General features: G+C 31.0%; 1 protein-coding gene across 1 annotated transcript; it reads right to left on the bottom strand.

The window, feature by feature from the left end:
• Nucleotides 1-1680: 1680 nt before the first annotated feature.
• T48 (FU domain-containing protein T48) lies at nucleotides 1681-24500 on the bottom strand. Its single transcript, XM_068775727.1, has 6 exons — nucleotides 24384-24500; nucleotides 14433-14608; nucleotides 10741-10917; nucleotides 3874-3971; nucleotides 2848-2949; nucleotides 1681-2308 (listed from the first exon to the last, which is right to left on the bottom strand). The coding sequence occupies exons 1-6, from the start codon at nucleotides 24481-24483 to the stop codon at nucleotides 1906-1908; spliced, it is 1056 nt and encodes a 351-aa protein (XP_068631828.1). The 5' UTR covers nucleotides 24484-24500; the 3' UTR covers nucleotides 1681-1905.
• Nucleotides 24501-25912: the final 1412 nt, after the last annotated feature.

The raw sequence follows: 25912 nt of genomic DNA, 5'->3' as shown, positions 1-25912 counted from the left end.
GTTTTCCATAGATTAATGTTTACAAAACTTTCTTTGTAATTTAATTCGTTGTCAGTTTTAAAGTTATTTTTGTTTAAATTGCCTCCTAGAAAGTTCATTAAAGAAATAAAATTACTTTAATGATTTAAATAAATTTAAGGGAATAATTGGAATATAAGAATTGCATTTAACAGTTTTGAAAAAAGAACGACAAATATGTTTTGCCATTATGAAGTACAATTAATGTGTGTTATAATTTTTATTGTACATTTTTATTTTTAATAAAAATAGATCCAGTATGTATTATATCCTTACCTATGAAATTGCCGATTCTTTATAACAGCAGCTTTGAAATTAAATTTGTTTCAAAATTAGTTATTGTTATTAATTAACTATTGTTTTTGTTGTTTAACAAATCAATGACGTAGCATGCAGTCCCGCCACCGCAAAAAGCGCACGGTATAGGTTTGGTTGCGATTTTTCCTTCAAGAAGCATTGATATTTTAATTAAGTTTATAAGTTATGTTGCCAAAATACATAGTTAACAATGTGTGCATTATTTTGATTAAATTAATGAAAATGAAACTATTTTTTTTTACTTCGATATAAACAGCAATCTCAAGTAAAGAAACAATACTTTGGTTTAAAAATATAGAAAAAATTATATCTAAACGTTACTTACTACTTTTGGTTGAAATTATATAATAAGTTATACACTAAACCTAGAATTAAAATAGGATAACTAAAGAAGAAATTATTGCAGATTTGTTGATATATTTTTATAAAATGACTATTGGACTAAGATATAATAAAATACTTGAAGGTATACAGGTACTATACGACATTTCTTTTTAAATATACATGTTAAATATTTACAGATTACAAGGTAAGTAATATTTTACTTTGAAAATAAGAATTTTCTTATAATTTAACGTTCCAGTGCGTGTCATAACAACGTGATATTAAAAATAGTTTCGGTGTAAGAACAAGCTTGCAGAGAAAAGTAATATGTGTAATGTTATTATTTTATTATGTGCCCTTCGTTTTTAGGATCCTCTCGTACTATCATCTTGAGTGCTCAGGGACTATTTTAACAAAATATTTTTTTTAACATATTTTTTGCGTTCTCAACTTTGTGCGTATGGTGACGGGCTTCACAATAACGGGAGCACTCAAAAAAGCAGGTTATAGACACATGTGCAGGCGATTCATCGAATCCTCGACCAGGGCTTTTCAAGAAGGACACGACCTTTAGCAATGAAGATAAAAGACCAAGAAAAAGATGATAGGTTAGCATAAAAGGAGCTCGTCCGATATCCCCTTCGAGTATACAAACTATCAAAATATTCACGAAAATTATACACTCATTATTGTAATGAATGTATAATTCCAATAGTCCTGTAATGAAACATATATAATGAAATTCACTGAATGTTAGCAATGGGTATTATGCTTTTTATTTTTCAATAACATAAGCTAAATATAAGGCTAGTGATTGTGAAAGCGATTTTATTTAAATAAGAAATGACTGATATTTTTTACATTTCATTTTTATATATATTTTTCGATTTACATAGACTTAAAAATATTATTGCATTTTTAAGAGTTTGATTATATTTGAATATAAAAACCAAAGGAAAAACCGAAAAGAACAGTGTTCGGTTTTAGTGATTTATTATCGACAATAACAGTAACTATTGAAGGTTAACTTAAACGAAACATATTTCCAAAATCACTAAACTTAAAATAAATTTCTTTTTTTTTCTGTGTTGTGTCTCTCATTACATTTGTCTTTTGTAATAGTTCTCTATGAAACTTAAATTGGTTAAAACTTATCTTCTAAGTAATAGAATAGAGAAAGCATTTGTACTATTGTGTAATATAAAAGAGGATAACTTTATATACTATTAATAATAACAATTTATATTACAGTTCAGTGGTAAGTTCGTCTTGAGGTCTTCTCGTCATTTCAAACAGTTCATCTTCAAGCCAAACACTTTCTCGCCTTACAATCGGTCGCCTTTCCCAAGGGTCCGATAAAACGATTATCTCTTTCTGTATTTCTACTTGTGAATCTTCGTCTATCTCTATTTGCGAATAGCTCGGTGGTCTGACGTCGTTCCATTGGCACTGGTTGAATTCTTTGTCTATTGTATTACTGTCAAAAGACGTAGGCGAGTAGGATGGCGGTTTGAAAGTCGAAAATGATTGCTGTGTGGTTTCGGAATCCGATTCCTGGTTCAATGAGGCCGGAAGAAAATTCACTAGTTGACTTTGTTGTTGTTGCTGTTGTTGAGAAACATTCATTCGATTGTAGCGTTTCAATATCCTGTAAATAATTGTTTTTTTTTGGTGTACATTATTCTACATCTTCCCTTAATGAATGAAGTAGAAATATAGATAGGTGGAATATATAGATGTAAAAGCTGTAATGGGGTGAATGCTCATTAGTGATACATTCCCTCCGATAATCATTTGTTTCAGAAATAATAACTAGCGTGTAACAATATACGAAAAAAATCGTTTTTATAATTAGAATTACTATATATTAAAATTAATTATTTATAACAAGATGTTATTGGCGTGTTGCATTCCAATCGAGTTTAAAAGTGATTATACGGTGTGAGTAGAAAAATGTATAGCTTCAAAGCTTTTGTCACGAATGGTTGCTCTATATATTTATCCATCAGATGTTTACTTTGGTTGGCAGTTAATAATATTTTTCATGAAACGTATTATTAATTAAGAAATATTATGAAATGCTATAAAATTTTAAATACATAATATATTAAAACATAGTGATTAAAAAACGTTTATTATTAATTAAGGAATAATTATTATTTAAGTTAAAAAAATAAAAGAAAATACCGTTCCGCCCAACTTGCGAGTCTCGGCCATTCGTCAGGTACAACAGGCACTTGCTGTTTATTCAGCAGTATGAGCAGCTTTGCCAAATCACTCAGCACGCAACTGAATTACAAACTAATATTAGACTCAAGCACTGCAAATAAACTTGGTATGCACGGTTCGCCTTTATGGACTTACATTACACATTTCGAACACCCGTTTTGTATAAAACGGTTAAGTAGGCTTATTATGCTAGCACTGATTCTCTTGCTCATGGTAGTTCTTTACAAGAAGACGTTTAAATGGGTTTATCGGTGTGACGTGAATTTCAAAACAGTAGTGAGCAAGTATCAACCTGTTCCGTTTTAAAAGGTTACTTGTCGTATGAGATTATACCATAATGTTTGTTTACTTGACTTAGTACGGATAGGATTTTTTTGAATCGTAGAAATTAAATTGCATTATCGATGGAAAAATTAAAACTGTTTTATTTGAATCACAGATTTTAAGGCACTTAAATTGTATGGACTCTACAAAACACTGTGATTTAGTTTTAGATGTGTATTTGTAAGTTTTGTTTTTAAAGTGATATTTACATGCGTAATTTTTTTAAATTTATTACTAGTATATTTATAACTATTTCAGATTTATTTATTGCAAATAATCATCAAGTTCATTTTACTGAAAGGTTAGTAATTACTATCCTTTTCGAAGCCTTTTAGTGTAAAAAATCACAAATTAATGCTTTCAATTATGCTTGTGATTTGTGTCAATGAGTTACTATTTTGTAATCAGTTTATTTTTAATTTTTATTTTTTATTAAATAAGTAATAGCAAACTGAAATTGAAATTTACGTCACCATTTCATAATTATTAGAAATATGTTATCAAAAACATCTTTACACTAATAAAATAGTATTGACTTATTATCCCTGTAAAACGTTTCTTGTAAGCTGCAATGTTATATAGGCATGCAATTAATCTAGATTAGTTACTGATCTAATTAATTAAATGGTATGTCAGTAATTACAATATAGTGCTATCTACCTGTAGGCCATAGCTGCATCGTTATTGCCGAGTTGATAAAGCTCTCTTACTTGATGTCGCGTGTGGTTCAGAATTGCAAGGAGAGTGAAGGCGTGAGGCTGAAACAAATTAAGGTCTGTTAAATATCGACGTAAAAAGATAACTTGACCTGGTTATTTTTTTATGATTGACCACGTCATTCATTAAAAAAACTCCAGGCGATTACATACCAGGGTGAATCAAAAAGTTCTTAGAAGTGCATATATATGAAATCTTTTTGGATCAAGTTCGATATTCAAAGTAAAGAGTGTCTATCACACTATATTTATGCAGACTGTCACTTGTTTTTGTCAGTTCGTTCGCATGTTATAAATTTTTTTGTGCAACGAGTTGCTAAAAAGTCAAAATTATGGATAAAAGTGAGTTACGTGCGGTGATAAAATATCTCAGTTTGAAAAAAATGTCTACGAAGGAAATTTTTTTGGACATTCAGCAGACATTAGGGGGTGATGCTGTACCCTATTCTACGGTTGCGTACTGGGTGGCTGAATTTAAAAGAGGTAGATCAAGCTGTAAAGATGACCCGCGTTCTGGGCGGCCTTCAACCTCCGTTACAGAAGAAAATGTCAAAAAGGTTGAGAATCTGGTTTTGGAAGACAGAAGAATGACTATAAAATGATGACGAAAACAAAAAGCGACGTTTGGAAATTTCCAAGCGTAATCTCGAAATGTTCCAGCGTGATTCGGATAATTTTTGCCGTCGTCTTGTCACCATGGATGAAACGTGGGTCCACCATTTTGATCCTGAAACTAAAAGACAAAGCATGTCTTGGAAACGACCATCCTTTCCATCCATTAAGAAATTTCGAGTTGCTCCTACCGCTGGCAAAGTTATGGCCTCTGTGTTCTGGGACAGTGAAGGAATCCTTTTTATTGATTACATGCCAAAAGGCCAGACGATTACTGGACCCTATTATGCAAATTTAATCCCGAAAGTGCGTGAAGCGATTAAAGAAAAACGTTGTGGAAAACTGTCGTTGGGCGTGTTGTTCCTTCAAGATAACGCTCCTGCTCATCGGTCGGAAGTTGCGCTCAACGCAATCCGCTGTGCTGGCCAATCTCCTTGACCACCCACCATATTCTCCGGACTTAGCCCCAAGTGATTTTCACTTATTTCCAAAATTAAAAGAGGAAATTCGTGGAACAAAATTTCACGATAATGACGCGGTTATAGCTGCCGTAGAGGACTTTTACGAGAGTCAAGAAAATAATTTTTTTTCACAAGGAATAAGGAAGTTAGTAACGCGTTATTCTAAATGCATTGCATTGGAGTGAGATTATGTAGAAAAATAAAATATTATTATTTAAATCTTTGCATTTTTTAATATTGATTCCAAGAATTTTTTGATTCACCCTCGTAGTTTCTCTATCATTAATCGGCAGAGACGTTACGCTAGTGGATTAAACTATTAGTTTAACTATTTCTTTTGCTACCATATCCATTATACACAGTATAGGCACTATGTAGTATATATGTAATTCTTACCAATTAACTAACCTTTAAATGTTTATTCTTAGTGTGTATTTTATTATATATTGTCATCTTCACCGACCCGCCTGCCAAGCGTGGCGATTATGGTATATTCCCCTACAGACATCTTTGGCGGAGGCTTATGCCTAATTTTGTACGTTTGTATGTAATAAATTCTGTTTATCTATTATTAAAATTCTTCCGACACTAATTGATGAACTAGTTTTTTGCTATCACAGCGGATAGACTAGTGCCTATATTACATAAGTAGTCATTACCAATTACATTTAAATGACTAATCTCAGTTTGTATATGCCAGCCTTCTATTGTTAATAGAGTTCTTACTATTTTTATAGTATTTTTTGCTTTTTTTATTGTCTTTGTTTTATTTTCTTAATAGATTCAATTAGGATAACTGTTTTTACAAATGTTTTGCACGTCTGCCATCGATGTATCCACTAGTATTAAGATTTGACGCAATGTTTTTCGTATACGTTCTTAGGTTGTAGATGTACAATATAAATAAAATAAATTCATAAACCAAATTGACTGTAAGCCTCAAAATATAAAATATTCACCAGAGTCCTTAAATTTTTTTTAAATTGGAAAAAAATTATTCATGTATACGACTTTTTGTGGCTTACAACGAACGAGTTCGTTTGTATATATGTACGTATAAAACACAATAAATCGTAACAATGTAAATAGCCACTAAATATTTCTATTATACCGAGAAATTTACGTTTTGATTATTTATTTATTATACTTGTTTTTTAAAGCACTAGAGATATAATGAACTAGAGATATAATGAAGAATTATGCTCCTTGTTGTCTGCAAGAAAGTTATAAATGAATATTATAAAATTTTTGATTTAAGGTAGACTAACAGCAAAAAAGACACTACTTGTGTCTAAATACTAACTTCGTTAGTGGTTTTATTTTGATCCCAAAGCGAGAGCGAGACAAATTATTGCAGTTTTTTTATTAAAGTAATAAAATAAACATTTTTTTTGTATTTATAAAAGATTTCCTCCTTTCCATTTAATAATTTTAAGGCTTAGAGGTTTGAAATTTATTAGTAATATTCCAATCCCCAAGTAGATGTCTTGCCTTCTATTTCGAAACTATCTTTAATAGCTATAAAACTATTTTTATCGTCGTGGTTAAAATTACCAAGAAAGAATTATATAAAATTACAGCCACCTAAGGCAGTGCGGGTTAAGTGAAGCGGGCGGGGTACGGCTAGTCATAACATTCGGTTTGACAGAAAATTAAATTGTACAATAACACAAAATTATTTTTCAAGAAGTTCTCTGAAATCAATTCCATCAGTACGCACCTAACATCTGTCCGGACTTATATAATGTGTATATGCACTAACCTAAGTTATTATTGTGTTTATGTTCGAATCAATTACCAGGTCAATGCCTTGCTCATGTCGCCACTTACTGGTATAAAAAAATAAAAGAAATCTCTTGCAAAACAAACAGATGCATCATGAGACGAAAATAAATTTTAACTTTGTTGCCAATGTTACACGGTATTTTAGAACTAATTTGGATTTGTGTTATTTTTGTGTTTACTTTGTTGTTACACTTTCATTTTATCGGTTTAGTCATTATTCGGTATATATTTATATAGTTACATATATATACGTGTTATTGGTGTAAAAGCTTTAAAGAAGTTAATTTACAGCTCATTTCATTGTCAGCATAAAACTTTAAACCTTTTACATCTATGACCAATTACCTTATATATTATCATCATCATTTCAATCGTAAGACTTTTCTGTTGACTTTTGAGTATTAATATTATTTACATCAATGTGACGTATACATACATTATATGATGGAAAATTTTTATGAGTTGCTTTACGTTATAGGTTATGTAAAATTATCTCATCGTTTTAAAGTAAAAGTATTACAAAATTGCACATAACTTCATGAATAACTAAAAAAATAGTTAGTTACAAAACACAATAAAAAAGTGTTAATTATGCGGTGTATTGGGACCGCAAAAAAGTTTCACGGGGAAAATAATTCAAAACGTTCATAAAAAACTTCTTATCTGTGGTAAACTGGTTTAAAATCGCTTTCGTCTGTTAAAGATACTTGCCTCTCGTTGTTGTTCCTCCTTTTTTAGTTTTCATTTAGATTTGTGATAAGTTTTTGCGGCTATTGTTTTACTAGACGCTTTTACATGATTTATAACTTTGACAGTTCTATTTCATTTTGGTAAATATTTTTTTTTAATTGAAACAATAAATACTTTTCACTAACGTCGTAAAAAGAATAATTTATTTTTAAAATTATTTTGCGTATATGAAAAGATATCTTCGAATGATAATCAATACTTCACTATTAATAAAAAAAAGTTTCGACAAATTTAAGTTAACACTGTCACGGAAATGTAAGTGAAATCTTATGTTTGTCCTTACAATAAACAGCGAGGAAAATAGTCAAAACAACACTTCTTTTCCCATACAGGCCTAAAAGTAGATTAACATTCTAGTTGAGATCAATCAAAATTAAAAGTAAACATACAGGAATGAAAATATTACTACATTATTACAAAAAAAAATTGCAATGTGCCAAATAGAAAACTTGTATTAGTAAGTAATTGTTATTTATTATTAAAATAAAAAACCAACTAACACAGTGACAACTTTTAAATAAGTTATTTATTATTCATATTGGACTGTGACAGGCTAATAATAATGACAGTTCAAATTCCGTCATGACAGCTAGATAAAAATTAAAATATCTGAGATACACAGATGAAAGTTTGAACCCAGATTAATGCAATTGTATTGCGCTTGCAGTGCTAAATGGTCAAGCGAGTTACGGTATGATTCACAATTCTAACTGGTTTCCTTGACAGATGATACGAGAGAGTGTTGTGAGAAGTAAGTTTCGAAAGTGAGATACATTGTGTATCAAATCACATCACAATGATACTTTCCTCCGTAACATAATCATGATCATTTCATGGAACGTTAGGGTTGTAAAGTTGACATGATATCTAGGAGGACATCATTTGACAGATTTTTGATGTCATATTTTGCCAAGAATTTGTTGATAAGAAAATGTAAAGAATTGAAAATCGAGCCTTTTTAACATAACAAATCAACAACAATTCATATATATCCAGACACAATTCTTTTAAAGCAGAAGTTACTAGCCTTTTTTTTCTAAAAAACCACTTTCAAAATTTTTATATGTACATATATATATATATAAATATGTATACATATATATATATATATATATATATATACCTGACTCTCGACACGTTGTAATGAATATTAAAAATTTTGGGAGGTAAAGTTATAGAATCTTATCAAACACTTTTGCTATTTGTGGCAGTAATTAAGGAAACAACAATGGTATTTATTTTAATGTATGACGATATCTTGTTAGCAATGATATTGACCATATGAAAAACTGTTATTGGACATATAAGAATAAAGAGCTACTGTGATGATTGTTCACATTATACATACAAATGGGTCATGGTTTCTTACGTCACTTTATACAGTGCTGAGTTAAACAAGTATTATTGTTTGTTGTGATTGCTTTCATTGTTGTTATAAAAATCAGACGACGATGTAAATTTTGAATGTTTCGTAATGTTTTTAATGGAAGAGCAATCCGTAATTCGCATTATAAAATTGCTTATTTTCGACCAAACTGTATAAAGTAATTACATTAAAATAAGTTACATTAACAATTTTTTCTACTGTAATGCCTGTAACTTATGGCAGTAAAAAATCTACAGTTAGAAGTAGTAAACAATATTAATTTGAATATGTATTAATCAGAATTTCAATAAACGTTTCTACTCGGTACATTATCATTACGTTATTTATTATTTCTAAAACTGTTAATTTTAATGTAGTATACCATATATTAATTAACAAGTAATAAATTATATATTCACCTTTTTGAAGCTATAATAATATAATGCTAAATAGATGCTATTTTCAATAACCTGTATAACGGTGTCATTGATACAATTCTAACACGGGGTATTAAAATTATTTGTTGTAACAGTTCTTTAAACCTTTAACTATAAACAAATGAGGAAAGTCATCATTTGAAATGTATAACACTCGAAAAGAATACCTTTCCGCTAATCGTTATTTACGGTTTTCATGGATGACCGATTAAGCGGTATTTTACTTGAACGTTATTCCGGTTTCGATCGGTTCGATTGACAAATAGTACATGAAAATTGTGTTAAATTTGTTATGTTTCTAACTAATCCAGCAACCATACTATTTTATTTTCTTCTTTTAAACTATAACTCACGACAAGTTTATTCCATTATTTTTAAATATAAAATTCAGATAGATTACACTTTTACAGTAAGGTTTATATGTTGCACGCGCGATAAATTTATTACCTTATATTAATTAATATTGAGGTAAATAATATGGTAGTAAAAGTGCAATATCACCAAGGAGTGTGATGAAATGAATATACAGATTCATGATCAAAGTGATCTTGTTTAAATACTAATCGAATCTTTATTTAATACAAAATCCATGTACTGTTTAAGAGTCAATGTTTAAATTGATTAGGCGGAGTTATTGCCTTAAATATATTGTAATTGCATCAAAATGATAATGAACAACGTTCAATGTAAGAAAATTCATATTGCTTAAAAAAACTAGGTCCTCTTTTATCATATAACGGCAATTTTTTTAAAACGTATCAATTTCTTAATGATATTCAATGGTTCAATATATTTCAGAAAATCTTTTACTAGAACTTACAACATGGCCTAACTATATTGAAATAAACGATTTAATTTGTTAAATGCGTTTTTAGTATAATATTTACTTAGGGTGAATTTTTACAATAAACAGATGGCTCGAGGGTGTTTTCGAGTGGAGACCACGTATCAGCAAGCGTAGGACTTTTACCTTAAGATGCAGGCCACTTACAACTATTTCTTTTTGGAAATCTATGTGTTAAGCCTGTGTTCAACAGAGGACCTTCCGCGGCTAAAATGATGATGAATACAGACAATTATTGTATCCTGTTATTCGACCCCTGATAAGGAAACATAAATAGATTTTGAACATAACTTTAATAATATTCACAAAATTTACACGATATCATATACGTAAATTATTTCTTCGTGATTTTATGAAAGCCTATTTATCATTATATGTTTAATAAATTCCTAAGAATGTTAATTTAACTGTATTGTCATTTTATTTGTCCACTATTCAACCATAAGGAAAATAATGGACGCAGGCAGCCCCCAACTGCTACAATTAGAAATCTATGGGGATGGCCTATGCTTCTACGACTGAAAAAATGATATCTTGTAAATGTCAGAATATTTACCCGTAAGCAATCGAGTTGCTTATGAAATTCACGAAGGCTCGCGTCGTCGTCATGGTGCGTGAGCGGCGGCAGCGGCTGTGGTTGTGCGCGTGAGTGGCCACGGCACCGCGCGTACGCCGCGCCTGCTGCTACCAGCGCAATGCACAAAACAGCACCGCATGCGCCGCCGACCAACACCTACACAGACAACATTTTCTACATTTTGTTATACGAACATAATATAATCCGCAAAGGTTCATTTATAGGTACAGTGTCGTTTAGTGTACGTCATAAGAAGAAAGCCAGAAGATGCCATTTTGACAGATTGTACACCCCTGTAACGGCATTCTTCAACTTAAAGCTACGAATGTTCCAAACGCGCTCGGACCTGAGAAGAGCACACAAACTCAGACGGATTTTTGCGGTTACTTTTAGAATATCCTTAAAACAGTAATAGAACAATTGATTACATAAAATCTAGTAACAAATTAGGCTCTTGTATAATGACATAGCTTTACTTAAAATAAGCCTTGAGATCCGAGAGGTGCCCCAGAAAAAATTTTGTCGGTTTTTTTAATGATAACTCTTACGTATGTCCAACTGGCATTATCATCTAAAAATATTTTTTTATCAATTTTGGTTCGGCGATTTTTTAAAATTAGTCTTTGAGTTTATCATTATCATTATATTGTTTTTAAGACGCCCGTGAGAAACTCTGACATAAACAAACTTATCCATTCCTTTGCTGACGTATTCTAAATGAAAGCGAAACAACTAGAGTTGGGAACTTAAAGCTGACTCTTCGTGTGACTCGATGTCGGAATTGGAATACGATAGCGTAATTCTACGTTGTGCTCGCTCCTGAAAATGCAAATTTGAGTCTTAGATATACCGGTTTCCTTGAGTTTCTTCATTACCGTATGTGAACAGTAGTGAGGTCATAATCCACACCTTGTCTATTACATAAATGCTACTTTGTTTGTAAAATGAATACGAAAGGCTAAAGCTTAGTAAAAGTGTTACGGCTATTTGTGTATTCTGTTCGTATTTGTTTAATTATAAACTCTTACATTAAAAATATATTAAATGAAATTCGCTAAATATGAACAACAAAAGTCAGTTTTTTCTCAAATGGCGAATTCTTTTAGACCACCATTGTATGAACTTAGTTTATTACGGAAAAATAAAGCGAATGGTCATCAAGTCATTGAAGATGTAAGAAAAGCATATGTGTATCCATACGCATTACAGATTACAATTTATAAAGAGATATAGGGGTAATTGCTTTAAAAGGGTGAATGTTTTGCTCATGTGTCGGAAAAACATTTAGGGCTTTTACACAAATTCTAAACACTTTGTACAAAGGGATTGCTCTAAAATAGGTTATATTAGTTAATCTTTTCTGTTGGAATGCGACAGGCTAATAGCTTCTGGCAGTACAAAGTAATAGTCTTAGGCGAAATATATTGTAAAAAGTAATAATGAAAGAAAATACGTCTTTATATTTTATATACAGTAATCAGAATTTTGTGAATTACGTCTGAATCGAGGTGTGACGAATTTTGTATATTACGATATTTATTATTTCCGAAATCATTTATTTTTTGGATAGCCATACCATATAGCTATACCATAATAGACGCGCTTGGCAGGTGGATTGGCGATCGCAGTGTAGTATTATGGTACACAGGTGACGCTGCTGCCCATCATCTGGGAACTGGACAGGGCGTATCACTCCTTAATTAACAGCTTTCCAATCACTCTGTATATATACACATTCATTTATATATATATATATATATATATAAATGAATGTATATATATATATATATATATATATATATATATTTATATACACACATATATCTATATATGATAAACAATCTAATTAAAAATGAAAATTTAACAAAAATCTCTTTCGAAAATATTGGTTCGATCGCTTGATCTCTAAAATCATAATGGTTTGGATTAAAAAAAGTAAAAAAACTATTCAATCGGTAAGAAGAACCCTATAATTTATTCAGGTACACATGTAACCTTGACCGGTGTATTCAACCCAAAATTTTATGATCTTGATTATTTTTTTAAAATGATTTTTTATTTGCGACAATTCTATGCGACGTGAGGTGGTTATGAACAGTCAATTTATGCGGACGTATCAAGATTTGTTATGGACCTTTTTATTTTATATTTTATGTAGAAAAGGAGAAGATGCGCAGAAGAAACAAAGACACCGACGCAGCTCGAAAGATTGCTCGTGTGAACTGGCAGTGCGCACAATGCTATTGCAACCAACAGCCAGTTGGGGCCGAAAGGTTCTCGGATGGCTACCACGAGCCGCATGGTGTGGAAAAGTTCCTACTATATATAATCGTGGGATGTCGCTGGATGCGAGCATCGCGAGATCAGCCATCGTTGCCATCTTGGTGGGGGAGGCCTATGCCTTGCAGTGCACGTCTATCGGCTGACACAATGACGATGAAAAAAAATGTGTAATCAGTCAGTCTTAAAATATCGAACCGAAACACAGAAATGATCTGTAAGAAGCAACGTTTAGTACGCACAGAGTATAGATATTTGGTTGTGTAAAGGTGCGAGTAAACCGCTTTAAACAAAGTTGCTTGTAAACGTGAAGCGTATCAAAGCGCCGCGTATTTATATGATGCTGGTCGTCGGTAGGTAGAGACCTGACCCCGTTTCTAAACATAAAAATGTTTTATAGTTTGCATTCTATCTATGGGCTTTTTTAATTCTTTTTTCGTGACAAGTTCGTAATTATTCCTTCTTTGAAGGCGTGAAAAATTATAGACAGGAGAGATCGTGGCAGCGTATATTATGTATTTACATATACTATTTAGGATGTTGTAATATTTAAAATTTTGATCAGAATGCAAAGCGCAAGCGACTATATCACAGATGGTGTCCGAATACAAAACAAATGCATAAGAATAATTTTACACTAAAAAGTATTATAGCCATAATAGCCGGTAATATGGAGCGTTCTCACGTGAACGCTACATATGTTACAGCGCAAAATGTTAATTATAATTCTCTTCAAATAAAAAAATAAATTAGTTCGAAAATAAAATTATTTTTCAGTAGCATTCAAAAATTTCCATTGTATTATAAATGACATGGTTACATTAAAATTTAAGTAAATGAAGAAAAATTACAGTGACGTGGATACCAATTTAGAATCCTTCCTCCATTTTTTATTCTTCTAATGTGTGTGACTTTCAATAAGATTATGGGAACACTGTTTTATTTAATATAGGACTATATTCATATGAATTAAAGAATTATCGGTACTATAGTACAGACGTATAAAAGTGAAAGCCAAGATAATACTTAATTTTGATTTTGGTTTTCGTAATGAACTGTGTGTATTTGTATAAAACTTGGAAAGGAGACTCACCGGCAGTATGTAATTAAGATTTAGAATATTTTTCTTTGTAGTTGAGATACTTTCTAATTTATTTAAAAATCTTTTTAGTGATTACTTAGGTTTTATAATTTGAACGTAGTACGTAGTCTATTATGTAATTTTTTCTTACATTATTCAGTTATAAATTTAATGATCTGGAACCAGCATGTTAGAGATTGTGTAGTCCATTTAAATTTATATCCCATATCATTAGTGTAGACAAATATTGGCTAGCTATTAAAATAATAAATATATATCATTACAACGTAACGTAATATTTAATACTGACCTCATTGTATGTGTTAGCCGGATAACACACTCGTCCCATAAGATGGTCATCGTGTGCCCAGGCCTCACGCGTGCCCGCTGGGCAGTCGTGGGCGCAGCTGCCGCCGGGCCAAACTAGAAGTCGCGCGCATTTTAAACATCCGTCTGCACCGCAACGCACGCATTCTATACCGCAACCTGAATAGAAAAAAGCAACGTATTAGCTACGATTTTATTAATTTAAAAAAGAATGATTAAAAAACTTTTTTTTTTATTAATAAGGAATACCATATATACAATCGACCTTCTTTTATTTTACGCGGTGTAAATAACTTCGCATGTCCGACCTTGCGGGGGCAACAACTAGTTATGTAGAACTTGCATCGACCCACCTCCAGAATGTTCGTTCATCATTGCTATGTGAAGGGGCTCCTGGATGCACCCATGCAGTCTTCCTTCTGTATCGAGAGAGAAAGAGAGACAGATTCTCCCCTTCTCCTGCCAAGTAAAATCGCGGAAACTATTCTTCTTTTTATTTATTATTGCTTCTCCAAAGATCGTGGGTAACGCATTCCTTGAGTCCATTACTCAAGGGGACAAAGAGATGCGAGTATCCACACATACTGGTACTTCTCATTTTTTCAGCGTCGGATCTGATGTTGGCTCCGTCCCCAACTATAATTTGGCCTTGTAAGATTATTATCCGTCACAGTTCCACAGTCGCATTCGCTGTGTGACCTTGTTTAGTCGCAGAGGATATGGATATTGACACAACATCGGACTTCCCTAGCCAAATTGATTTAAAATTCATTCTTTTGTATTTTTCCTATAATATTTAATAAAATAAATAGAACTAAAGTTCTATAGATGTTTTATTTATTTTTATATAATAAGTGTATTTTTTATCTTTACTATTGTCTTTTTGTTATATTTTTTGTTTTCCTTACAGCTCCGTTTACTATAATGTTTTCTTGTACCTTATTTAAATAAAAATGTTGTTCACATTTTTTATTGATATGCACTAGTTTTAAGATTTTATATGATATGTTTGTGTGTACCAAGTTTGCGTGCCTTGATAATGAAAATTAATAAACATAAAAAAAAGATGTATCCATGTCTTCCAACTAAAATATTAGTCATGGGTATTACAAGGTCGGTAAAGGTAGCAAAAGTAATATAGGATCACTCATAATTTAAAAAAGATAATAGTAAACTTTCATTACACGTACCAAAATCAGATTTCGGTTAGATCGATCACTGGCATATTGATTTCGACTGCAAGGAATCGATGTCTTCCACCTTGGTAGTAATAAAATACAACGTAATAGGTAACTGTAACGATTAATATTAATAACACAGTAATGCTAATAAATAAAAAGAGAAATCCTGTACGTTGCGGTTGAGTTTTGTTTCATGTAAAAGCAATATGCGGAGATTAAAGTCAACCGAGAAAGTCCCAGCTTTCGCTAAACTAAAATAAAATAGTTTATACTGCAGCCACGTCTCGTTTTCGTGAGTGTGTAGCATTCCGTTGAGTGACCCAATAATGTAAGTCTTTAGTGCTAAATTTACATAATGCAATATTTCTACCTACTATTAAATGTCTACATTCTACGGGAAATTTTACATATAGTTAGCAATTAGAATTTTCGTAAAAACTAAGTAAAAGTTGCTTCAGAAGCTTTTAAGGTCATTAGTATCTGTTTGAATGTTGATCGAAATGTTTCACTGTATTTTTTAACCCAGTTGTTGTAATGCTTTAAAACCTAACGAAGGAAGTAGTTAATTTATTTAAAATTTGTAATGACGGACGACACTTAATAAAACATTAAATCATTGTTTTATCTACTAAAAAGGGTAGACGAATGTTAAATTGTTCATTTTATTTTATTTCTAACAGATTCTATTGGAAACCTTTGTGGAGGCCTATAAAAGGGTAAAATGATGATGATAAAGTCAACTTATATAAAAAAATACTATTAATATCTTCTGTCTTCACCTTGTGATTTTTTTGGATTAATAAGTATGTCTTATTCTGAAGAAACTATGTTTTGTATCTACAGTGTTTATATTTCATAAAATATTTGTAACACATAAATAGAAAATTTAGTAATAATATCTAGTATATTATTACTAAATTTTCTATTAACATCAAGACATAACAACATTTGATGAAAATTACAATGTATTTGAAAATGTAATTCTATTGAGAAATCATGTAAGCGATAAAGTAACCAGACACATTTTTGGGCATCTTTCACATGTGAGCGATGTCTGTGAAGGAATTTCTATGTTAATGTGTTGTAATATATTCATGACAATGTACACTGCTATATAACACTACTCAAGAATTTTAGATTTTATATTGGTTTCTTATTATGATAAATACATAGGTAGGCAATAATTAAAACATGAGTTTTTCCTATTGTTCATTTATTGGGCCTTCTTAACAGGCATTTACAATGAAGTTCATCTATAGTAATATTACTCAAATGATTTGCATAAAATAACATATTCCAATTGCTTTTATGACTATAATGGGAGCGAAATACATTAGTGATGTAATTGTCGGTAAAAAACTTGGCGCCATTAAACTGACTCTCACTTTTAATATACGTTACACAAGAAACTTCCTATAAGCATACATTGCACGAGCTACAAAAATACATTAAAAATGTTATTTTGCGAATTTTTTCTCCGTCTTCCATTTTCTTGTGTGATTCTTTAGAGCAGGTCATATGGTAGGCGCGAAAACAGAAATGCGATAAGTTGTAATAGCTAAAAAGGTCAATATAGCGTCATACAAATCTAATAAACTCGACTACCATAATCATATTAATAAACGTTATAAGAATATTTACTAAAAATTAAGTGGACTGTTGTAGATGAAAATATCTCGATGGCATTTAATTTTATAGTCTCTGTGTTATGATTAGTTTAATTATGTTAAATGCGAATTTATTTTTAAAAAATGAAACAACGATAATGATATATTTTAATGTAAGCACATTTACTAGTTTAAAACAATTTATTATATAGTAATTATAAAAGACCGTTGAAATATATATTTGTAACTTAATACGGTACAATTAAAAGATTCTATTAAATCATTTTTTATTCGTTTCCCCGATGTTGGTCACCACAAATGTCACTGACCACATTACTAAATAAACAAACCGACATTGAACTAAATTTCATTGCAGAACTATACAGAAGCTCAGCCGTTAAAATTAATGTTTAAAAGTTATACCACCTGTATATATGTATAATATGTATGTTACAGCTTACCTTAAATTACTTAGTTTGATTTAATTACTTTGTTAGATAAGTATTTGCAGAATTTTATAAAACTCTGTTGTTGATCAATTTGTGTATGTTTGCCTTATTTGCCTGCATATTTAATTCTGTTTTTAGATCAATATTATTAATTCAATTACTCTTCGTACACTAAAAAAAATTGCGGAGACACAAACTGTACATTTAAGATATTTAAAAAAAAAGGAATAGGTAATAATCAACCAATTATTCAATATATATAACTGCACAAAATACAGTACTTATACGAAACAACCTTTGTTAATGTTTACGTTATAAAAACAAATATTGTTAAGTAAAGAGCAGCTAAATTTTAATATAATTGCAATCGAGGAATAAATATTCGTTTTCGACGCTTTCCAAAGGGAAAGCGCAGGCAATATGCTGTTAGTATGCCGGTATACAATTAACGGTACTGATCGATGGAAATGTCAGTGGCCTGTTGAGGTTTATACTGTGTACTTTACACTAGGTTTCATATTAGAAGAAACCGATCTTAGCTTTAGAATAAAAATATGTTTATATAATTATATTGTTATGTTATTTAAAGAGAAAGATATCTATGGTTTGAAAAATTTCTCGGAGAAGATAAATTAAATAAAGTTTAAAAACTTTCACTATTGTTCTCTTCTAACCATAAGACAAATTTAAGGGGAAAAGAAAAATGATTTCTATGCAATAGTGGTTGGCATGGCAATGTCTTTTGGTTCATTAATTTAGTAAGAAAATTAATAGCGACCTGTTACTTAAGAAATACTCGCAGTATGTCTTAATTTCTAGATTATACAAAACCTTTATTTGACTCTCAGCTACGTAGAACAAACATGTATGTTTATATATTTGAGGTTTACGTCATACCTGTGTATTTATTTCTATATATGTGATATCTCATGGTGATATCTCTGGAACCATAGGGCTTATAGTCTTGAAATTTAGTTGGAATATTCCTTTCGTCGAGTAGAAGTCAGATAACAAACGATTGAATATTCCACTCGCATGAGAGGTAGAGGCAGCGTTCATTAAATTCGCAAAGCTTTCGCTTTTGAAATTGCTTTTGGAGGATTGCAATAGTATTTTGTCCAACTTTAGTATGTTTAAAAAACGACCATTTTCTTTATCAATTTGTGCTTAAACTGATTCCGTTTCAATAATTTTAATTAAAAAATGCTTCCGACCGTTTTTTTGGTCAGGCTATTTCAGCTTATTAATAATTAATGAAGTGACGATGAATCGAATTAATGCCAGCCTGTTCGGCCTTTAACGACTTTTATCTCTTTAGGATCTGAAAAAAATTCATGCGTGGAAAACGTTTTTCATAAAATGATAGGGTCATAACAGCTTTAGCGGCGTATTTTGCAACCCTTCCAGATTTTCTCTATAATTCTTGGCATTCACTAATAGTAATCTCATTGAAACAATGTCTCTTAAAAAATAATGTCTCTTAACATGAATACACCATGTTAAGAGACATTATTGAATAACAAAGTGATTTTTGATCATATAATTGTGTTTTTCTTATTTAACCACAAAACTTATTAAACAACCTAGTAGTCCATTGCTAACTACACTTAAGTATGGTTTTGAGACCAGTGTTAGGAATCAAATTTGATCTCTACAACTGAAGTAAACCAGGAGATAGTCTGTCAAATCGTACATCATGTTTTGGAACATCCTATGAAAACAGCCGGGTCGGAAAAGTGTCGTCTTTAATATACAAAAATATTTTTAAGTATTTCTAAACAACTTAAGCTTAATAAGGACAAAGTTCTTTTTTTTATTTTTTTTTACTGTTAATATGATGCATTATTTTTATTGTCTCGCGAATAATCCGGATTCGTCACAATCGGTTTGTATTTTGTTGGAATTACTTCAATACGGAAATTTCAAGTATTACAATGTTGAAATGTTGTGGCATTGTCATTATGAACTTTCCACGAGCATTCAATGGACCTTCGTTAGTGTAAAACTAACACTTTCTACAAATGCTCTTTGATTAATTTAAAATTTGCATAATCAATCAGAAAAAGTCAAATTTCATTACCGAGATGACATATACTGATTATAATTGACATATGTAGCCTCTTTGAAGCTAGGAATTTCTACGAAAAATTTATATTACAAAAAAATAATAATTTGAAAACACACTAAAGTTTTTTGTCAACCACATATAATTTTTATGTTTCATTTGTCAAAAATCTTGCTGCTAAACGCAACCTTCACTTCAATGATGCAGAATTAGTTCGTACTTAAACACCTGTGTAAATATTTACTGACTACTGAAGCATTTCTTTTGTAAAATTTTTGAATAACTTATTAAATAAAATATAAAAGAATAAATTCTTTTAACTAGAACTATGGAACTTAAGATTTATAGACAAGAAACTTTAAAGACCTAAATCAATTAAGGCGCAGCTTGAGTACTATGGCAACGAAGATAAGTGATTGAATATAGAGATAATTGATTTCATTGCCGACGGAAGATAGGGCATACTTGTTGTATAGATTTCTAAGTAAACATTTATTGGAGTATAATCTTAGTTAGAATAGTCAAATAAGTACAAAACTCCTAGTCGAAAATTTGCTCGAATCCGCTGATAATTTAATTATATATATATATATATATATATATATATATATATCTATATATATTTTTATATATATATATATATATATATATATATATATCTATATATATTTATATATATATATATATATATATATATATATATATAAAGCTCTATGTATAATTACGCCAAGATTTCCTTTTTACAAGAACACGGTTTCTGCGAAACGGAGCCAAAGACACGGGAATTTTTTTCTGGCAAATTGTAATCAATGAAAGAAGACAAATTGGCGGTTATGCTATTTTGGTTAGGTTAAACCGTACATACTTTTTCATGTACTTATGTACTTACTTTGCGTACTTTTATATGGACTTTATAGGGATGAATTACGCTAAATGGATACTTTTAATTTCGATTATATTATCTTTGAGGATAATTTCTCGCCTAACTTTTTTTTCAAAAATCCACGTAATGTAAACACTCTTTTGAGACAAATTTTCCGAAAATCTAAATATATCGATTTCGAAGTAAAATTTCCATCCAGTAGAATCAAAAGCTGCCAAATAGTAAAGCGTAACCTGTGTTCCAGTTTGATAGGCTCTGTAAAATATCTGGGCTAATGAGTCTAATACCTCAACGTTGTGAGCGTAAGCATGGATCGTATATTTCAAAATCTTGTGTTTTACATTTCAACATTTCATTAAAATATAAAATTCTGCGATTCACGTAAGTTTATTATTTTAAAAAGTCATTCAATAATTTTTTAAAGATGTTTTTTCTGCGTGTTATATAATTTCTTTTAATAAAGTTGTTATAAATTTAACACACACAGATTCATAATTAAAAAAAAACATGCGCCGTAATATATTTATACACTATTATACTACTTGCGACCTTAAATTTATTTATCAATAAATAGTTAAACATCTGCGTTTTTAACTTTAAATGTATTTAGTTTTTTTTAATCAAGGTAAGCACAGATTTTAAATAAGCAAGTAACAAATTGAAAAAAATTGATAATCGTGTCTTTAAAATATTGTACGTGTATTATAGTTACAATCTTTAATATATTTCTTAATTAACCTCTTTCAAAACAGTTAATCTTACTTTATGCTAATGTATTGTTACGTAAAATAAAGTTTCATACGTCATTCTCATAGAATATTCATAGCACACTCGTGTGATGTCTCACGTGTAGCACGTATTTGTGATTTTTCTTCGACACGTTTGTTTGTCTTTGTTAGTGATTGTATATGGAAACCGTTACGTGTTGCATAAAGTATGAAGTTATGTTATGTATACCGAAATGTATTCTTTTTTTAAATTGTACCTAACCAGATAAATACTATGTTTGATTATAACTGACTTATATACAGTTTCCTGCGCAACACCGTGTATTTAAAGGAAATTTTAACATTTTAAATATAATCAATATCATACAGATAGAAGTTATATCAATATTGATTTTATGCGTATTTTTAATTGTAATACTAGACCCGTATTGAGTCATAGTCCAAACCGAGCTCGCCTTTGCACTATGGTTCTACTGAAACCGTTTTACCTTCGAAAAGCGCACATCATTGCGCTTGAGGGCTGAGGAAAAAAAAGGGTTAAAAACGCCGCCGCCAAGGATCGCAGGGACAATATTCACCTCCGTCATGCCACACGTAAACCTATAGTACGGTACAGCGGTTTCGGTAACACCCCATGGAGCGTTCGTCCAAGCAACCAGGGACTTTGACGAGCTTGACTTCAGAATAATGCCTCTGGCTTTATCACTGAATAAGGAACGAAGAGTCAGCGATCTACTAATATTTAATACTACTATAATAGAAACTGTAAATGCATAATCACTGGACATATTTATGTATGGTATTTTAACTATGTAATTTATGTATAATAATAATCATTACCATGTCCAGTGCTAAACTTAGACCTCTCCGATAGATTTCTAATAGCACCGGTTGAAAGCGGCCTGCATATAACGTCTTTTGATGACCGTAACAAGGATGTCTATTCACCTTGTGGGTGGACAAACTATGATAGGATTGCCGGTCCGAGGTCTTCATTCTAGATTTAAGACCCCAGCGGGCATCTGTTCTGCGCGCTATGTGGCCTGCTTTCAGCCACTTCAACTAGCTTCAACTGGGCAATGTCGCACAACTATGGATCTCCTAATTTCTCATTCGATCTCCTAAATCCTGAGCATAGCTCTCTCCATGTCTACATATAATAGTTATCAATTTAATATTAAATTTAATTAAGTAAATTTAAAAATTGTACTCCTAAGTCATTATTTAGCCATTTTATTTATATTGTTAAAATTTGATTACCTTTAATTTTTGCACTAAGCTCAAGCTTACGTGTGACAAAGATCGAAACCTTCAAAGACGCTGAAACGACGCCGACTACAATATTTATTTGCATAGTTACTGGTATCAAAGTAATGTTTATATTACACCCATTGTTAGGATTCAATAAACTCCACTCGAAAAAAAAATTGTTATCATTTTTCGTTAAATTTGTTTTATTTTTAAAATAGAATATGTAAATTGGTTATAATCATATCTTATATACCTTAATAGCTTTTCAATCAATATAGCTGCTTTATTGCTTCTGGCATCTCAACCAATGACCGCCATCTGCATTGTTGACCTACTTGTTTAGTATTCCATTAAAAATCTCATTCGGAAACCCTAACTACAAACAGTGAAAGTATAAAATTGCTACGTTCAGTTTAATAAAGAGTTTAATAATGTGTTATTTATATAGATCTTGACTATTTTATTATTTATAACATTTCTTATCCTATATGATACCTATAATGTACTATTCGGATAATTAAAACTTTAATTAAAGATAATTAGTTTTTTTTAAAAGGTTTACTAAATAAGTATTTTTAAGTATTGTTTTCGTACACGTTTTCCTTAATCCTTCAAAATATGATTATAATTAGGCCATTTGTCGTAAAAATATGTACTTTCCACGGTTGCCGTTAAAATTTCAAATTCAAGTTTATTTTTATGAGTTTTTGTGATTTATATTTTCATATATGCAAAGTTATCGAACCGTTTCTCAGTTTTGTATAATATTATTGGCACTGTAACCAAAGCGAATACTGTAATGACAAAGGTCATGGGAAATCGTTCCTGCTTATGAACAACTTTTATTGTGAAAGTCATAATGCAATGGGTGATATTCAATTCCTGTTTATAATTTTTATCTAGGTGATCATTGTGTTTTTGTAATTGTAATAATTCACAATATTTCTCTGAATTTCAACGTAAAATTTTTATTTCTCACTGTAATTTACGTATTTTTAACCATTCCATTTACCATAGATTTTTTAAAAATTTTAGTGAATTAGTATTGGTATTGTGAATGTGTGAATCTAACTTATTCATCGATTATTTTTTTTAAAGTAAACAAAAATAGAGGAAGCAGTTGAGCGTGCGCTTTGAATAAAAGAAATTACAAATTGCGCATTTAACGTAAGGTGAGTTTGTTCATGTTTACAGACTTCTAGTATCGGCTAAGTTTTACGTTACATTATCAATAAATAGAACAATATAAAAACTAAAAATGAATATTAATAGATGGGTTATTTAATTGTCTTTGACACTTGTAATATGTTTATACATTAAATAAATATATTTGTAATGTTATCATTAAAATAATTTTAGCCAAAGAAGTCCACTGGTGGACATAAATATGTCCTATAAATTCCTAACAGGTCTATCTGTTGAAAGCGGTAGCAATGTCGGGTATCCACCCAGTGTACCGACTTTTTACGCTGCGTTTGCTAGTCTGTAATATCTAATACAGAACCTTAAGGCTCCAAAGGCCATCTGTTTTTTACGCTAAGAGTCCTGCCTATGGTCACTTCATTGGGCTAAGGTTATCCGTAATATTAATTAATAAGCATAATATAAAAATATAAAATTGATTCAATTCAGGAGTAATTGACACATTACACAGCCTAAAAAATTAGCTGTATCATGTCATATGATGGTGCTGATGATGAGTCTTTAAGTTTTCTGTTCTATAAATAAAACGTTTGTCTATAGTAATTAAAAAGGTATGGACTCACTCACGTGTGTCGTTAATGGCAGGAGGCGCGTCGGCCGGGCGGAGTTGCGCGTCAGCTGATCCCGCCGCGATCAGCAACGCGACCGCCAGCAGCGCTGACGTCATAGCACTCACCTCACCATGGCTATCTGCGGCACAAAGAGCACACTGTTCACTTATAGTTTCCTGAGCAACTGGTCTACTAAGTTTTCTGCCAGGTTCCTTAAGAAATAATAAACTAGGCGAGAATTTTACGCTTAATGAGGGTAATTAAAAACTGCTTGTATTTAGATATCGTTATAGTAAATAATTTTTTAATAGTTGAGAAAGATGCAAATGTTTAAATGAATTATTATAAATAACATCATTTCAGTCGTTAGACGTTCAAAGCTGGAAATAAGCCTTCCTCATAAGCTTTTAATAAGACCGGTTGGAAGCGGCTTGCATCCAGCGTTTATATTGGGCGTGTACATTTTGTGCTGCATTTACTGTTTCGTGATCTCCAGAACCTTAAGGCTGCAGCTAACTGTTCTGCACAAAATATGGCCTGCCCACTCCCACTTTAAATTTCCAAACCGCTGAGCTATGTTGGGTAATTTAATTCTTTTACGGATCTCCTGATTTCTGATTCGACATTGTAGATAAATCCCAAGCATTGCTCTCTCCATAGAGAGATGTAGATCGTTGAGGCTATATTTTAGGAAAGTAAGTCCTCACTAACATCACAATATTTGGTGTAAAAATTCTTACATCGAATTCCAATAAAAAATAAATTAATGTGTCTCACAGGGATCACTTTGTACAGGATGATTATAAATAAAAATTAAAGATAAAAGTTTAAAGGTTTTTGCTGACAGCTGTAAATTCACAACTTTAAAGCTTTTACACCTATAATTAATTACCATCTGTATTATATATTACGGCCATGTGCAAGGTTTTCATTTATTTGCTTATGATGCATTGATGATTTTTCTAATATATATTTACTTGGTCACAAATTTTACTAAAACCGAAACAGCCATCTGTTTATCGAAATAAATTTTTAATTCTTGCTTCCTTTCAAAGGCTGACGTTTCGCTCTCGATTACCGTTTGCAAGCTTTTTCCGAGCTGCAAAGGCCGAAGTTATTGAGATCAATTAGTCTTTGAAAATGTACAAACGGAACCAATATTTTCCGCCGCTAACACACAGCCTGCTATTAAACTTTGTAAACTGTTGTATTTACAATCATTTCGTTTAGTGAGTTAAGTTTGGACGGACTTTAGGCGTTATTGCTTTATTTGTGTTTTAAATAACAAAACAATCAATTTTGGTAAGTAAAAAAGACATTTCTAGTCGTTTTTACAGTAGCGCTTAAGTTTAATTTTAATGAGATATTATTATTATTATTATTATTAATAGTAAATGTCACTTCGTCAGTGACAGCCGGTAAGTATTTTGAAATGTTACATATTATTCTATTTAAATAGAAACAAAGCAAAAGTTTCTCCAACGAAAACGTGAGTGAAAGCATAACATTAATCATTTATGTATAGTACGTCGCAGGCGGATATGA

The sequence above is a fragment of the Battus philenor genome, unplaced genomic scaffold (assembly GCF_028537555.1).
Source record: "Battus philenor isolate CCGP_79_NKW_IND1 unplaced genomic scaffold, ilBatPhil1.0.hap1 SCAF_9, whole genome shotgun sequence".
Classification (NCBI taxonomy): domain Eukaryota; kingdom Metazoa; phylum Arthropoda; class Insecta; order Lepidoptera; family Papilionidae; genus Battus; species Battus philenor.
The sequence above is the reverse complement of the archived record's forward strand: the minus strand, read 5'-3'. Positions and strand labels throughout refer to the sequence as shown.

Bases quoted from the DNA above. Each gene is read 5' to 3' on its own strand.
- T48 (XM_068775727.1), bottom strand. From the start codon at position 24,483: ATGACGTCAGCGCTGCTGGCGGTCGCGTTGCTGATCGCGGCGGGATCA. The intron at 3,972-10,740 runs GTAAATATTCTG...AATTTGTTTCAG, and splicing joins AGCAACTCGATTGCTTACGG to CCTCACGCCTTCACTCTCCT. The intron at 2,309-2,847 runs GTATTTTCTTTT...AATTATTTACAG, and splicing joins CTCGCAAGTTGGGCGGAACG to GATATTGAAACGCTACAATC.